This window comes from Toxorhynchites rutilus, chromosome 1 (genome assembly GCF_029784135.1).
Source record: "Toxorhynchites rutilus septentrionalis strain SRP chromosome 1, ASM2978413v1, whole genome shotgun sequence".
Classification (NCBI taxonomy): Eukaryota; Metazoa; Arthropoda; class Insecta; order Diptera; family Culicidae; genus Toxorhynchites; species Toxorhynchites rutilus.
The window spans coordinates 149943556-149960592 of NC_073744.1; the positions used below are offsets into that span (position 1 = coordinate 149943556).

The 17037-nt window shown below is 38.8% G+C and overlaps 2 protein-coding genes across 10 annotated transcripts in view; one reads left to right on the plus strand and one right to left on the minus strand.

Moving 5' to 3' along the window:
- LOC129766337 (uncharacterized protein DDB_G0283357) overlaps positions 1–7164 on the plus strand; it is a 100318-nt gene extending 93154 nt beyond the window's left edge. For all 9 annotated transcript variants that reach the window (XM_055766873.1, XM_055766858.1, XM_055766868.1 and 6 more), the window contains one exon: positions 4595–7164. In XM_055766873.1, coding sequence (XP_055622848.1) covers positions 4595–4666 — 72 coding nt within the window. In that variant the 3' untranslated portion in view covers positions 4667–7164. The remainder of the gene's footprint in view (positions 1–4594) is intronic.
- Positions 7165–13088: 5924 nt separating this feature from the next.
- Positions 13089–14282, minus strand: LOC129761508 (calcium uptake protein 3, mitochondrial-like). The gene has a single exon (XM_055759230.1). It carries the CDS (start codon positions 14280–14282, stop codon positions 13089–13091), a length of 1194 nt encoding a protein of 397 aa, XP_055615205.1.
- Between the last annotated feature and the right edge of the window lie 2755 nt (positions 14283–17037).

Consider the following 17037-nt stretch of genomic DNA (forward strand, 5'->3'; position numbering starts at 1 on the left):
ATTACATTTTTTCCTCACGCTGATGTTGTTGTTGATGTTCCCTCACTACGCTATGTTTTCACCCGAATCAACTTCGGGTGTGGTGAAATTTGTTCTCTGCTTTGCTGTTTGTTCGGGCTCACTGCAGAGGAAGCGGGATGTCCTGTTTCACTTCGTTAGTCCCTCTTACACACATAGTGCTTTGTTTGCTGCTTTTGCTTGTTGCTGTGTTTGGTATTGCTGTCTGGACGAATATTGTTGTTGCGTAAAAGGTCGTTGTTCGCACCAGACAGCAGCTGATTGTTTCCAGGGTTGTAGTGAAGGGTTTCATTCACTATGCAACAGAAGGATTTACGCCAATCGGTTGTGGAAGCAGTGATTAAGTGAACTTTGATAGACTTTCATGTGATATCTCGATGTGAAATGATTACATAGTTCCAGGCGTACGATGTTCATGGGAATGCTCCTAACGATACCATACAACTTCAAAATATTAATTTTCCGCTATATTTTCAAAAAATTTTGAATGAATATTAGAAAAAATATTGTTATTAATTTAGTAGCAAGGGTTTGAGGGCAAATAATTTGCACAGCAGGCTTCGGAAAACTGAAATCAATACGTGGGATTTAGCCAAACTCATAATTCATTGCACAATCACATATTCTTTTTGAAGGAGCAGCTGGGAGAACAAAGATTGCTTGTGCTCGACCAATCAGTACGCGGGGTATTTGTATAGATAATGCTTGACATTTTCTAATTGTTCGATAGGTAGTTTCATAAAACATATACATTCTTCATTGTTATGAATTGTTAGGGAGTGCCTCAATCGATTGATGCAAATATTTTTTTAAATCCATCAGGTGCATGAGTGATCAATAAGCGCTTTTCATCCCATTTAGGCTCATTAGCAATTTAGCTGTAACAGAGCCGGATTTTAATCGTGTACATGTTACATATTTTATAAATTGTACTTTACACGGTAGCCATTTTCAGGCGTAAGAGTATTCCTTCTGTTCTTCCATTCTTCAGCGGATAGCGGAGACAGTTGATATGGTCATTGTTGTGTTATTCATAGCACAACAACCCAATGTTTCTTGCAGAGCAGAGTAGTTGTATGGATGAATCGATCTTATTTCGACCGTGGATCGATGTAAAAATGTAAGATGTAAAACAACACAATTGAGGGCCCTGAGTTTTGAACCCACGATCGATCGTTTAGTAAGCGAAGACCCTCCAATAAGCGCTAGATATTGGACAATTTTCGCTATGCGGCAGATTTTTCGTTTTTTAATTTGCACAGCCAATATGTTCCCGAAAAACGTAATCGCACGTGATCCCACGTCCCACGAGCGCTTATTGCTCTTCATCCCATTTGTTTATTTAATTAGGCTCATTAGCAATTTAGCTGTAACAGAGCCGGATTTTATTCGTGTACATGTTACATATTTTATAAATTGTACTTTACACGGTAGCCATTTTCAGGCGTAAGAGTATTCCTTCTGTTCTTCCATTCTTCAGCGGACAGCGGAGACAGTTGATATGGTCATTGTTGTGTTATTCATAGCACAGTCTTCATAAGAAACACGTTCCGCACAAGAATAACATTATTCTTTCTTTCGCTTATTATCTATCTATTCCGGTGCAATTCGCGTTTTCGAAAATACATGTCAATATTTTTTAAATCTAGAATTTGACGTGAAATACAGATACTCTATCAGCATAGCATGCCCGAAAGCAGTTTCAAATCGTTATATCGTTATATACTCAATCGGATACTTGTAATTAGCACGATGTTTCATTCCGTAACCCGATCGATTCTGCAATCCTAAAGTGACCAGATGGTCAGAGGTCTAACGCAGGACACAAAAAACAAAACGTTATGTATATACGTTATGTGAACATAAACCATAGTTTAGCGAGTCTAAACTGATCAGTATTATTTCTTTCTGAGTACCGGTACTCAGTTGTGATTTTTCGGTGGTTTAGATTTTGTTTACGCTCGAAAATCACTCGCTCAATCAGAGCATTTACGCCTGGCAAGCACGATTTAAATTCTACAATTTTCTTCAAATTACCGAATGGAATGCTCGAAAATTCCAATTCATTTTTCATCGACACAAAAAAATGGACTGATTTCGGATGGCGATGAAAGATAATTTATAGGAACAAATTTTCTTTAAATCTTACGTTTATAAAGTCTCCAACAATAATGATTGAAGGCTGTTGATTCGCAGCAGCAGCACTGTCAAGCAACATGATGATTTTTCCATACTGCAAGCTCCACCCCACAGTGAAGGAGTTGGACATCCTGAGGCACTTTGTGTCCGCCAGATATAGCCGATCTGGTATTTACAATATCATCTCTTTGCCGCTCCTTAAGCCGGGAGATCGAAGCAACCGGCCAAACAGTGGAGAAGAATCTGGCCAAAATGTACATTTTTATGCGGAAGCGTCAGACGAGACCGGCCGTATCTGAGCAGCAGGCAATCACCCAGAAGGAGTAGCTTGAGGTGCTGGCGAAAGAAGTGAAAAACTTCTTTTCGTACTCATAATGAAAGACGAGACGTACTTAATGCTAGAATACAACGAATGGCAGGGAACCGGGTACTTTACGTTTCCCAGGTAAGCGATGACGTCGAATATATCATTCAAGGCCCTTCAAGTTCTCGAAGAAGGCCCTTCTCTGACAGACGTGAAGGGAATGTCCAAGCCGCTCTTCTTTCGAGTCATATGGTTAACGGGGAGATATATAATACGAAGTGCTTGCCGGAGTTGGGAAGTTGATGTGGTCTTTATGTCGAACCTGGGATCAGCCCATTATGCCAAATGATCACTGGAGGATGGATCGGCTGGAGATAAACATTGTCGCGAAGAGCACCAGCCTTCTCAACATTACCCTGCTGCGCCCGATAGAAAACTTTTGGGCGAATGGCCAAAATAGAGAAACAGGCGACCACCAAAGCCACGAGATTTTTTTTGAGGTTCACCCATTTAAGAAAATCAATATGATCAAATTGTGATATTGAAATATATTGATGTCGCGGGACATTTTCGTTTCTTTTGCCAAATGCGGGACGTTTCGCGGGACGGAATCTAACGCGGGACATTTTGTTCAAATGCGGGACTGTCCCGCGTAACGCTATGCAAAGATATGCAAAAGTGGCTATATTGTCTTGACGCGAAACAAAAATTGATGCAATCAACTCATCTATCTGGCTCACTTATTCCACCTTCTCGAACTAGTTCGAAGCGATGGAGACACTAGGTTGTTCTTGCATATTCGAATTTGAATTTTTATATTAGACTAGCTGACCCGGCAAACATCGTCCCGCCCAAAATTTATTTTTCGCTATCATATCCACGTTTCCTTACTAAGCGTTGTTCATGGGTCCAATCGCAGAACTATTCATTGATTGATCTTCTAATCTTCAAAATTCCTTTCAAAATTACCTTTTACTATAAAATTCCGAGTACCTCTACCAAAACTCGACATTATAATATCAGATTATTTTCAGACACAATTCTCGTTCAAGATTTTTCAACCACTTGCAAATAACATGTTTCTCCGTTACGTTACATGCCAAATTTGGTTTAATTTGCTTGATTAATTCTCGAGTAATAAATTTGTGTTTCATTTGTATGGCAGAACCAGCCCCCCCCCTCCTTCCCTTAAAGAGAGGGGGAGGAGTATCTAACCACCATAGATTCATTTATTGCACTCGAGTAATAAATTTGCGTTTCATTTGCTTGATTGATTCTCGAGAAATTTAGAAATTTGTGTTTCATTTGTATGGCAGCCCCCATGCAAATGAAACAGTAGTTTCCGAGTCCATAAGAATCAGACAGACACATATCAATCCATTTATATATATATATATATATATATATATATATATATATATATATATATATATATATAGATGGAGTCGCGTGGCACTCTGTTAATTCAAGATTTTCAATTCAATGGAGAGGCAAATTTTAGGGTAGTTCTTTCTTTCCTTATATTTATAGCAGGGCAAAGTCATATTCAGCTGAAAATCGTCAAGGGACTATGGAACCGTCAACCTTCGTATTCAATTGGAAATGTGTTTTTGCTTCTTCTAGCAGTTTCTCTGTCAACATAAATCAATAATCATTCGGGCGCTTTCGTTGCTATCTGGTTTTACTTCGTCCGTGCTCATTTCTTCATTCACCGTAAAATCAACTCCACGGCATATTGAAAATTCATCCATTCTTCAGTCTATTGATACGCGAACTACATGATAGCCAAAAGAGTAGATTTTCCAAAGAAGATTGCAGTCATAATGAAAAATTAAATAGCAAACATGGCAAAGTAACTAAACGAAAGCTCTTTGTATCAGCAATGGACATCAAGATATTGAACTGAACTAAATCGTTGCTTTCAACAATAATTTCTTTGTCGAAAAAATTTAACCTTCTGAAATGGGTTTGACATACTATTTCACTCTGACGTCAGTGTCGAAACAACTAAAAGTTTCAGATGAATAACCGGTATACGATGTTTACACTGTAACTATGATAACATTTATCGCTAGATCTAAAATTCGATGTTAAACGAGTGTTCGTATTGCTAACATGTTCCGTACTTCACAGATCCTGATGAAAACAATGCCAACGTCTATGTTCCGCCTGCTGACCGGTCAGGAAAATCCAGTATACATCTAAACCCACGCATCATAGAAACCATTGTTTGTTTTTGATTGTTTCTGCTTCTCTTTTCTTTTATTTGTGCTGGACAAGATTTTTCACTTTTCATACAGAATAAACAAAATACATACTAATAACTAAAGGAAAATAATAATAATAATAATAATAATATGATAAGCATAAATTCTACTATTCAACTGTGAGATTCTACTAAGACGAAGCGAGAGAACAAATTGTGTTATCTACTCTTACAAATGAGACGAGATGTAATGTGTGAGAATGCAGATGATGATAAACTTGTATTGGAATTAATTCACGCCTTGGCCTTGCAGTTATAATTGAATACAACAACAAGAACAACAACAACCACGAAAGTGAAAGTGTCGAACCTAAGAACTAAGAATTCGTTTCTTTCCATAGAATGTGAAAAAGATACACAGTCACGGCTTTTTGTACTAGGATGAGCGAACACTAAGTAAGTAAAGTGAAGCATACAAATAAAAAAATAGTGGATAACTGAAAAAACAACAACAACAAAAACTACGCCGTGCAATGCTAACCAAAGAAAACATTAATAATGAAGAGAATGCTTTGAGGAGAATTAGCGAACAGAACAAAAATTAAACCAAAAATTGAAAAGGTCACATACACTATCACACAAACGAAAAGGAAAACATATATATTTTTTGAAATTGTTTAACGATAACCCGAACTTATCGAGACGGTGAAAAAAACTGATTATTTCAATTTCGATAACTGAAATAGACCTTTGGCGAATTGTAAAAAAAAGTGTAGTTCTGGAAAACAAATCAAAGCGGAACGTGCGCAACAATAGTTCGATCAACAGAAACATGCGCCCATATTGAATTCCGAATTCCGAGCGTTTGACAGGGATTCGAAAAACGCAAGCAAACAAAGAATTGGTTCATTTACATGCCAACTCACTGCTTCTTCTCTACTCAAAACTATCCTTTCCCATAGTTGACAGAGTTTCTATTATATTTTTCTAAGCGATTTGTACCGCTCCGAATTTCTTCTTAGTAGCAGAGATGTAAACCTGAATAGTGCACACTAACAGATGAAAGTCCATATATTGTAAATCATCTCTACGCGTTTATACGGTGCGAGCAGAAGGATGAAAATGAAGCTTTTTGATATATAGGTTATATATATATGTACATGTAGATAGGTTTTGCTGAATCAGGATAGTAGACAGAAACACATTAGACCGTCCCTGAGAATAAAATAAAAAAAATCAGAACCACAGAAGGTATAGAAAGCCACCCTTTTCCCTTATAGAATCAATCGAGCTAGAATCAAAATAAAGAAAATCTACTGTTTTGTTGATAATTATGATGCTTACAACTCACAATCGCTTCTTTGCTAACATATCAGCTGCTGGGAGCGACTTTTGATAGTTTCGGAATCTTTTTCAACAAATTTCTTTTGTCATATATAAAAAATAAAGTGTGTGATTCCAATTAACCTGCATTTTAGAGCGAAAGAAAACTATTTACATAGATTGAATCGAACCACACCTAACATGCTTTTGCCTGATAATCAACCGAAAGTCCGTAATTGTTACTCTTGTGTGCTTGGGCTCTACTGTAAACAGAGAGTGATTAAAGCGCCTTTTCCTTTCTTTGACGCATTTATGTCGATGTAGAAATGTGCTTCATTTAACCACACCTATTGTACCGTCTAAATGTCCTGTTTGAATGAATGTTTTCATTTTATAGAAATCAACCAAATACAAACAAAAAAAAAAACACAGTAAAATTATTGTACGATCATCATCGGAATGCGGAAAACTAATTTTCAGGAAGAAGATAGCAACATAAACAAACGACAGTCGTCCCCTATGTAGTAGAACAAAAACAAAATAATAAAACAACAAAAGAGAATCCCTAACAAAAATGCACTTTTTATGCGCCACTCACCCGCCCGCTATAGGATCAAAGGAAACAACAAACTCTCAACAGATAGTCTAGAAATAATCATAGTTTATCAATTATTTAAATCTTAATGAACAGACATAATGAAAAAATCAGACAAACAAACAAAAGAATTAGTCTGCTGATGATACAAACGACAAGAAGTATTTACAACACTATTGAAGCAAAAGAGGGAATGCAAACAAACGCAGTTTATCCGTTCGCGACGAACAGCGCGAACATTTGGCAAGTGATATTGTACTGAAAAAGGTCTTTGAACAAAGGTGTGCTTTGGGATCAGCTGAGGGAAAAAACAAACGAGCATCGCGAGGGAGTAGAATACGCACTCGATGTCCGCACTAATTCAGAAAAACACAAAAAACACAAGCAACAAGCAGGCAAATGAGAAACTAGCGAACAAAACTAGAAACTACTGAGGCGAAGAAAGAGAGAGAGAGAGTGCGACGTTTAAAAAAAAATTGTGGAAGGAGGAATGGATAATGAAACAAAACACTAATGTAATTATTGCTAAATAAAACTATAACACCTATTACGGGAAATGTATATTTATTCCAATAACAAAAGCATATATATATATGAAAATTTTGTGATGTAAAATTCTCAAAAAAACATGGTTTTTTGTTTGTGTAATAGCGAATGAATGAGAAATCCTTACGTTTTACCGTTTTACTATGACCCGATTGAAATTGTTTCTATTGTTTTTAGAATGTTATTCAATTTAGAACATAATGAAGCAAGACTTACCAACAAATTTTCTTCCCTATAATGTGCTGAATCAAGAATATCAAATTAAATTCACAATAGTTCACTATTTCCTTATTTGTTTATTCCTACAAGTTCCGTCAACAACATTGAACAGTTCAACCGCCAATGTTTGTATAGGAGACGTAAGCGACAAAATGAACAAAATCGACTTTTTCGCCGTTTTGCAATGTAATTAATTTGTTCAACACGCAAACAAACATTGTTTTTTTTTATTCGTTTATTTTTACAGGCTCAGTTACTTAAGTTTAAAGGAGCCGAATTCTTAAATATAATTTTAAAACTATATATATAAACAATTTTCTTACATCTATGGTTAGTAAGGTGGAAAACCGATTACTCGCGGTGTACTCGAGTTTAGGTTAGTGACATATTTTTGGGAGAAGGATGGGTTATAAGGAAATCGTAACAATGTTGATGAACACTCAATTCTTACATCTATAGTGTATTTACGTTTCAACATATTCTACTGTTTATAGCAAGGGGACGAATTACCCGCAAAGAAAGGAAAGGAGGGTATAAGGATAAGGGTATAGCGACAATCACACACGAAGATAGCTTTAAGGAAAACATATATATGGGACATGTAATCAATGTCTCTAACTGAGCCAACACATCTCTCATCGGCACATTGAGCTGTCTTCCTCGGACCCGAAGGGATTTTTCTAAATTCGATCTGGCGACAAGATACAACTCGCACGACCAAACAACGTGTTCGATGTCGTGATAACCTTGACCCCAAACGCAGAGATTGCTGCTGGAAGGATTAAAACGGAAAAGTAGTACATCTAACGAACAGGTGCGAATAAAGTCCCGACACAAGTCCAGACTTTTGAACCACGGTTTGAGGCTAACCTTAGGGACAATAGAGTGGAGCCACCTGCCCAATTCATCTTCGTTCCACTTGCGTTGCCAGTTAGCGATGGTATTTCTACGGACTAAAGAATACTAAAGAATAAAATTCATTGAAGGCGATTTGATGCTGATAAATGTCGCCTTCAATCGCACCCACCTTAACTAATGAGTTAGCCCTCTTATTACCCGGAATTGAGCAATGTGAAGGGACCCAGACAAAGGTGATGACATAACAGCGTCTGGATAAAGCACTCAATATTTCTCGTATTCTCTCAAAAGCACTCGCCGTAGCTTTTCCGGCCTCACTGAACGGATAGCTTCGACAGAGCTAAGACTATCCGTTACAATGTAATAGTGTTCAACAAGTCGTGAGGCGACGCTATCCAGCGCCCAGTGTATTGCTGCCAATTCAGCAATATACACTGAGCAAGGATTCTGAAGACTGTGGGAGGTGCTAAAAAATTCGTTTAACACTCCAAATCCTGTGGACTCTTTCATAGAGGACCCATCAGTAAAGTCATATTATCACAATTGACACGCCCATACTTTGCACCGAAGATCGTCGGAACGATCCCCGATCGAAGATAATCTGGAATTTCATGGATTTTCTCCTTCATGAACAGATCAAAATGTACAGAGGAATTGATGTAGTCAGGAAAACAAACCCGTTTGGTAATATACGAAGAAGGAACAAACTGCATGGAGATGAATTCATAATATATACTCATGAATCCGGAGCGAAAATTTAGCTCGATAAACTGTTCAAAATTTCCGATCACCAATGGATTTATAACCTCACACCGGATGAAGAACCGAAGAGATAATAAATTGAAGCGATCTATTAGTGGGAGTACGACTGCCAAAACCTCGAGACTCATGGTATGCGTTGAGGGCACACATCCCGATGCAATACGGAGACAAAGATACTGAATTCGCTCAAGCTTAATGAGGTGTGTTTTGGCAGCTGGTTGAAAACAGAAACTGCCATACTCCATCACTGAGAGAATAGTTGTTCGATACAAAATTATGAGATCTTCGGGATGGGCTCCCCACCAAGTGCCGGTAATTGTACGGAGAATGTTTATTCTTTGTTGGCATTTTTTACTCAGGTACCTAATATGGGCCCCTCAAGTATATTTGGAGTCGAACCAGACCCCAAGTTACTTGAACAACATAGCATGAGTGATCGGTTTACCCAAAAGTTGAAGCTTTGGTTTTGCTGGTCTATGCTTCCTAGCAAATAACCACCATATCTGTTTTCTCCGTGGAGAATTCGATCCCTAGCTCAATGGCCCAGGTTGAAAAATTGTTCAAAGTATCTTGTAAGGCTCCACTTCGAATCAGGGCTAGAAAAATCCCATCTGCACCTGCAGATTTATAAGGTGGAAACGATCTCACCGCGTTTACTACTCTGGCCCTCGTGAAGACTAACCCAGCAACTATGTTAGCGACATCCTTTGCACTTCCAGGTCCTGTGAGGTGCCTTTGAGAGCATTTTTTGTCAGGATTTGTATTCGAGTGGACAGATGTAGATCCCGTGAAGTGAGTCTTCATCAGTAAGTCTAGTACATCTGAGGGAGTTTTTTAAGTTTCCGCTCTGTTTTGTGAAGCCATTCAAGCCTTTTATTCCATTAAGGAACGTTTCTTTTTGAAGAAACTCTTCTTAGTGGGCAATTGCTGTTGTAGGCAGATACTATCGTTTCGTTTAATTCTTTTGAAGCTGATTCAAGCGGCTGAATCGACCTTATTTTTGAGTTTAAAGTTTTTGACTCGAGTTCAAGGGAATACCGATCCCAGTTGTTTTTTTTTTGGATCTCGGTATTCTTTCTGAACTGTTATGCCACCATCCCATTTAAAAATAATGTGTCTATGATCAGACGAAGAGGCTTCTTCCGACACATGCCAGTTATGATTTTTTCCTGAAATAACCGGACTGCACAGCGTTTGGTCTAAGACCTCTTATCTGATAGCGTTTATGAATGTTCTTCATTTCCTTTGTTAGCGATATCTATGTTGTTTGACGAGAGAAATTCTAAAAGACACTCACCTCGATTGTTGATGTCGGTACTTGCCCACATAGTGTTATGAGCGTTGGCATCACATCCGATGATGAAGTCCTTGTTGATTTCCCGACAGTAGTTAACAAACGCCGCTACCTCTCGTGGGGGAACCTCAGGAACGTCGCCAGGAAAGTAAGCCGACGCAATTACGATGTCGGATCTTCCTTTGGCGGTTGGTACTTCCACTCTGATTGCGACGATGTCCGTTTTAATGAACTCTGTAATAGCAAAGCACTGAATGTTTTCATTTACTAAGACTGCAGCTCTTGGAGAGTCATGCTTGTCATCGTAGAGCAACTTACATGAACCTGTTTGAATACCTAGTATTCTTCCTTTGTGAACCCAAGGCTCTTTGATAAGAGCTAGATCCACTTCGTATTTTGTAAACCTCCTGGATAGCACGCTCGATGCTGCTTTAGCGCGATGGAGGTTTATTTGCAAAACTTTAGTGTTCTGCATTAGGTTGAGTTGACCGATCCGGGGGTTTTGGGAGAATCGGAATCCCATCTGTTTTTTTTGAAATTATGGTCAGGTTTTTTGCTTGTTCCAGTGTCCATGTTCATTTTGGATCTGGCGTGATGGGGGGTTTGAAGAAACTTTATGCGATAGCCGTGGAGTTTGTACCGCTTGGGCCAGGAACATTCAGATTGTCAAGTTTATTGTTTTTCGGGGAAACTTCATGACTTCGGTTTACCAGAAACCCTGCTGACAACTTTTTGAACATTTTGTGGCTCCACAAGTTTGGAGTCACTGGGCTCAGAAGACTACAGGTCACCTGGGTTTTTAGGAATTATGAGGTTTCTCGTTTCTCGGCACCAGATCTCCTTCGAGCACACTGGAGTTTTTTTTCAGTTGTGGTTTGGCGCTGCTTTGGATTTATTTTCCTCAGCTTAGTTTCGCCAAATCGGAAGTTTATTTTGAAGTTGTTGCTAACAAGTTAACGCTTCTAGGGATATCATGGGAACCACTTTCTTCAACCATTCCGAGGTTGATGGTCTTTACAAGAAAGGATTAGATAGCCCGACTTATATGAGCAGTTGAAAAACTTGGGTTTCGCCGGTTCATTTCTTTGTTGCTCTATTGTAGTGAGTAGAGCATTATGAATGGAATCTAGCTGAGCTGTAGTCAGTTCAGTGTTGGGATAGTTCTCCGGGAGAATTCCAACCTTGATCTGCTCTAAGGCTTCTTTGAAGGAGATTCCAGATTCGATAGTGGTTTTGTGGTGTTGTTTTGAAGAGTGTTATGCGCTTCTTTTTCTGCTCATTCAGCCTCCCTTTTTTACGGGGGCAGAGATTTTGCTTCGATTTTTTAAGAATCGGAATCAGGTAGCTTCGATCCTCGGGGGCGTTTTGTTAACCCAGAGATATGCCGACTCAGTGCTTGCAGCCGAGCTTCCGTTGCAGGGATTCAGCTGCGACCAAGTTCTTCAGCTTCCTTCTCTAACCCTTGGTGAGGTTCTTCCACGAAGAGTGGACCTCGGCTGAATCTAGAACTTTAGATTCAGTCTTATAGTGACGCTACATTCGTCACTATAATCTTCTAGCGACTCACAGCGAGTAGGAGTGTTGAGGATGGAAGAGGAGCAGGATTGAGCATCCACAGGTGTGTCGCTCAGTACTTCATCCTCTTCTACACTCATAGAGTCGATCTATATGTAGGTTTTTTTTTCCGACAAAGAGAGGCTGCCTTAACCCGAAGTTTTTTTTTATTGTTGTCATTTGGATTATTCATAGAAGTCCCGCGAGTCTCGCAATAAAGAAGGACCGTTGCATCTGTGACCGGCTTAATGCAGCAAGGGCAGACGATACTGTGGAGGGTGCCCTGGTGCTCCACAGGCTCCGTTAACGGCAGGGTTTAGACCCCCCTTCCATTCATTCATCGGTACGGGTTGCGTCACACCTTGGGTTAGGGGTCTATACATGACTTTCTTTCCATAATAACCATGGATAACAGCTATTAGAACCATCCTCCTTTTTTGAACGCTTTGGACTCACTGCTTTGGTTTCTCGATAGTTTCAGGTTCTTTTTCGGACATGCTACAACAGAGATCCGTCATTCACAGGCGTTGAAAGGCTTGAACATATTTACATCGACATCGCGGACTCCTTGTACATCTTGATCACGGTTGACCGTTTCAGTAGATGGCCGTAGACTGTAGCAATCCCCGATATGACTGCAGAAATCATCGCCAAAGTTTTCGTTGAGGGTTAGGATATGGATCAAGGTCTACAGTTTGAATCGCAACTAATAAAAGAAATGTGCGATATTGGGCTTAAAAAGAGTTGATACTACATCTTACAATTCTCAAGCCAACGGAATACCATAGAGGCATTGAACTTCGAAGTTCATGCGTCTCTAGGTCATTCTAATTGGTCTTCAATCTAAATTTCCGGTGGGCAGGGCCCTGGGATTGACGCTACGATTGTTCGAAAAGTAAATGGACGCAAAACTATTTTCGGAAAAATTTCAAAATGATTTATAGGAAACAAGAAAAGTTCGCAAAAGAAACGTGTCTATTGTGTTTATTTGAGCTATTTCTATCTATTCTTTTCAAGCGCTTGGGCAATTGGGACCCAACCAAAAGCAAGAAAATTGAGTATTAACTGAGTAACAATCATATGAACTGAGGCTCGGAAATGTCGAATGAGGACTATGCATGTTTGGAATGTTGGACGAGCGTTATGAAAAATATACTAATATTTCATTCATAGAACAGTGCACTCAAGAGTAAGATATTGATAGAAACTGCAATTTCCTGGTGTTTTGTTGTAATTTTGAACTGTTCACAAACTTCTTTAATGTGATTATTTAGTGTTCCTTAGTCTCACGCCTGTAGCATCGCTTGAAGGCTTTCCAGCCCACCGGTCGGAGGTCCTGAAACAAACGGGCTCTGTTCTTCAGGACGAGCAGAAAATCATCGTAAGATATTAGCCCATCCCGATCTTCATCGAAGAGTGCGAATACAATGTCCACTAAGTGCTCATCCAGCTGCGAACCACAGCAAATCTTCACTATTTTGGAAAATTCTCGCTTAGACATCGATTCCCATGCAAAACGGAACACCTTTGTCGCCACATCGATATCCTTCAGATTGTGCAGCACCTGGTAGAAGTTTTCGAACTCTCCGAATGAAACACCTTTGTGCGTGTTTAGGGTTTTCAATCGCAGCAGAAACCCATCGTATTGTCGTGGCCTTAATCTAGTTTTTCCCAGCAGGATTCTTGCGAAATCTACCTCCGAGATGCGCTCGTTTCCCCTGGCCCATCGATCGAATTCGATCTGTAGAACTTCTCGCTGAAGGTTTTGCATAAACTGTTTAAAATCTGCGTACCGCAGCGAATGTCGACCGTTTCGACCGAAGAAGTGTATTTGTAGTGTGGTAGTTACATCCTTCGCATCGTATGGTCTCATTTCGGATAGAGTTCGATGCGATTCCAATTTCCTCAACACTTTCCTCGTACCGTCATCCGTTTCTCGTTTGCTGAGTGACTGTCCCAATATTCCACGGATCACTAAAAATTCCTCACGATCCACCCGTTGATTTCCGTCCTTATCAAACATATTGAACGCGATTCGGAAACCGATTTCCGGCTTGGTTAGGACCGATAGCAGAAACAGGTATTCGCTGAAAGAGATCATCCCTTTGTCGGACAGCTTGCGGAAAAAAGCGGACGTGTTTTGCTTTACGGGAGGCACGGCAGATTGAATTCTGAATATGTCATCGTTTGTGAGAATTCTTCGCTTGAGACATGTGTAGGCGCTAGGTTCCAAAACCGATTGCAGAAAGTCTTGTGGAGTCATGTAAACTTGACCAGCGTGCTCGATAGAGGCAAACCTCACGAAATGACGCTCTTTTGGGGTTAACTTGATGGTGGATTCTTTATGTAGATGCCTAATGTAGACACCATTTTCCTGGGGTGGTTTATACACTCTGAAGAAGCCTATTGTGGCAATCACTCCGCTGCCGATGAGACACAATGTTTTGAAATGTGCTGCAGCCATGCTGGGAACTGAATGGCATTGACTTGAGTATATATTATAGTTGGCCATGGGGTAAACCCCATTTCTGTATTTTATTGTTGAATCAAAACATTCGGTGAGCATTGATTTGAAAATAAATTACACGAAAAGGTGGATTTCTAATTTATGAATTGTAATGCATTGGATCATACTACAGCAGTGATTTTCAACAGGTGGGGAATTCCCTCCTAGTAGGGAATTTGGTCATTAAAAGGGGAGAATTGTGCAAGGGAATATTGCACATTCACTTCGCTTTGATGATGGCAATGATTAGGAAAAATAGCCATAAAAACATTATTGGATACGCTAAAATTTACGATCCTCGGCAAACATTTCCAAATCTGAAATGTAATGTTCCATTGAACAATTTCGCAATGAAAAACTTTCGTCAGTGAATGATGATGGAACAGACGACGAAACTGTACAGAGGACTATAAAAAAGGAAATTGTACAGCATTCGTCAAGACTTTTTACAACGAGTTAAACTACATTTTCCTTATATCAAAGAACAAGATCTGGACATGGTTTGAAATCCCTTCCGATTGGCAGTGACGAATGTTTCGGATCGATTTCAGAACAAACTCATCGATTTTCAAATGATCGCTTCTTGTCCTGATATGCGGAATAGGCGTTACGAGTGTTGTTGTCTTTTGCGTAATAGGAGTACCGGTAAGTTTATCCGTTTTTTTTTCAAAAATTTATGCTTTATTCTGCAAAAATGGTTACAAATTTAATATTCAAAGTATTGCCCATCGCTAGTCACAACTTTTTCCCATCTTTCTGGCAATTCACGGATTGTCGGCTAACCACGAATCGATCCAATTTTTGACTTCATCAAAATTGGAGAAGTGCTGGTCAACGGCGGGTGGGATAGAACCTCCCATTTCAGCGTTTCCAAGTATGTTTTCACCGGTTTCACGACATGCGGCCGAGCATTGTCACACTTCTTTTATGCCGTTGGAGTAGTTGTTCGCACGTGAAAAACGGAGTTCGACGTCTTGAGGCTTCAATTCATACGGCACTCAATGTCCTAGCTTTCGGATCATTCCGATTGCTTTTAAAGATCGGATCTTTCAATTTAATATCCTTTATATCTGTGTCTCACGCGCTACGCTCAAACTTTTGTAGACTACTTTTATTTTTTTTTTAAACTAATACAATCATAAGAACGACAAAATAAAAATAGTCCATCATCACCAAGATAATGACAGACATAATAGAGATCAATACAAATTTAAAAAAAGATAATTTAAAAAAAAATTAAATAATCTACATAATATAATCCGTTCAAAAAAAAACTTCGTCAGATTCATTGAAAATATTGAAAACAAACTGTAAAAAATTGTCCACATTAAATTATCCGTTCGTATAAACTTCGTCAGTAAAGATCGTCGTCATAAAAATAAACAAAAACTCGTTCAGCTGTTAAGAAAACACAGCTTTTACTTGTGAAAAACAGTGCCTCTTAAATTCTGTAAGTGTTGTTGCGCATTTAATATGTCTTAGCATCGAGTTGAACACATTTATTCCTTTGAAGTAAAACGAATTTTGTGAAGCACATGACAAGAAATTAGGTGTTCTTAATTCATTCGCGTTTCTAGTGTTATAACTATGGAAATCACTTCCTCTTTAAACTCGATCACACAAATATCGAGGCAGAAAACCGTTAATTACTTTAAAAATGAACACCATAGTTAAATAAACAATTCTTTGCTTCACGGATAACCATTGCAGAGCGTCCAACATTAAAGATGAGGAAGTGAATCTGTTACATTTTAGTATCAACCGCATTATTTTGTTTTGCAAGCGCTGTAATCTCGATATTATTGTGTCATTGGCTAAAAAAAAATGGAAGAGCAAAAGTCTAAATGAGGAGAGATGATTGATTTGTATAGCTGTATTTTGCTGCAAATAGTTAAATCGTTTTTCAATCGACATAAGATTCCACACTTCTTGGCAATTTTCTTGATGACATTGTCAATGTGAGTGTTGAACTTGAGTTTGTCATCAATAATCACGCCGAGATATTTAATGTCCCGAACTCGATCAATAGTCTCATTATCAATAACGATGGAGACGTTTTCATTTAAACGATTTCGCGAGATTACCATATATTTAGTTTTACTTATGTTCAATTTCAATTGCTTATACTTAAACCATCTACTTAAAGAATGTAAATCTCCATTCAAATGTAAAACGACCTGATCTAAATCATTAGCTGCAATGAATAACACAGTATCATCTGCAAAAAGATTGATATCACAAAATCGTAAAACTCTTCGCATGTCATTGATATACATAATAAATAAAAGGGGCCCTAATACACTTCCCTGAGGTACTCCGAGATTATTCCCTAGGGGATTCGAAATTGTATCATTCAAAATAGTCCGTTGAGTTCTGTCATTTAAATAGCTTTCAAACCTTTTATATGCAGTACTCGTAAATCCAAAGCGCTTAATCGTGTTCAACAACAAGGGCCTAGAAATTGTTTCGAAAGCGCGTTTTAGATCCAAAAAAACAGCAATGATATTCTCTTTGCACTCTAGTTTCTCTTTCCATTTTGCTAATACCAAGTTCAATGCGGTTTCACAGGAATGACCTTCCCGATATCCCGATTGTTCTGGTATTAGCAAAGCATTGCAATTTAAATAATTTAAATATCTTGAAACCCGTTTGTATTCTTTTATTATGTTACTGATATGCTACAGACTTTCTTCCAAAATACTGATAAGGGGAA

Bases quoted from the DNA above. Each gene is read 5' to 3' on its own strand.
- LOC129761508 (XM_055759230.1), bottom strand. From the start codon at position 14,282: ATGGCTGCAGCACATTTCAAAACATTGTGTCTCATCGGCAGCGGAGTG.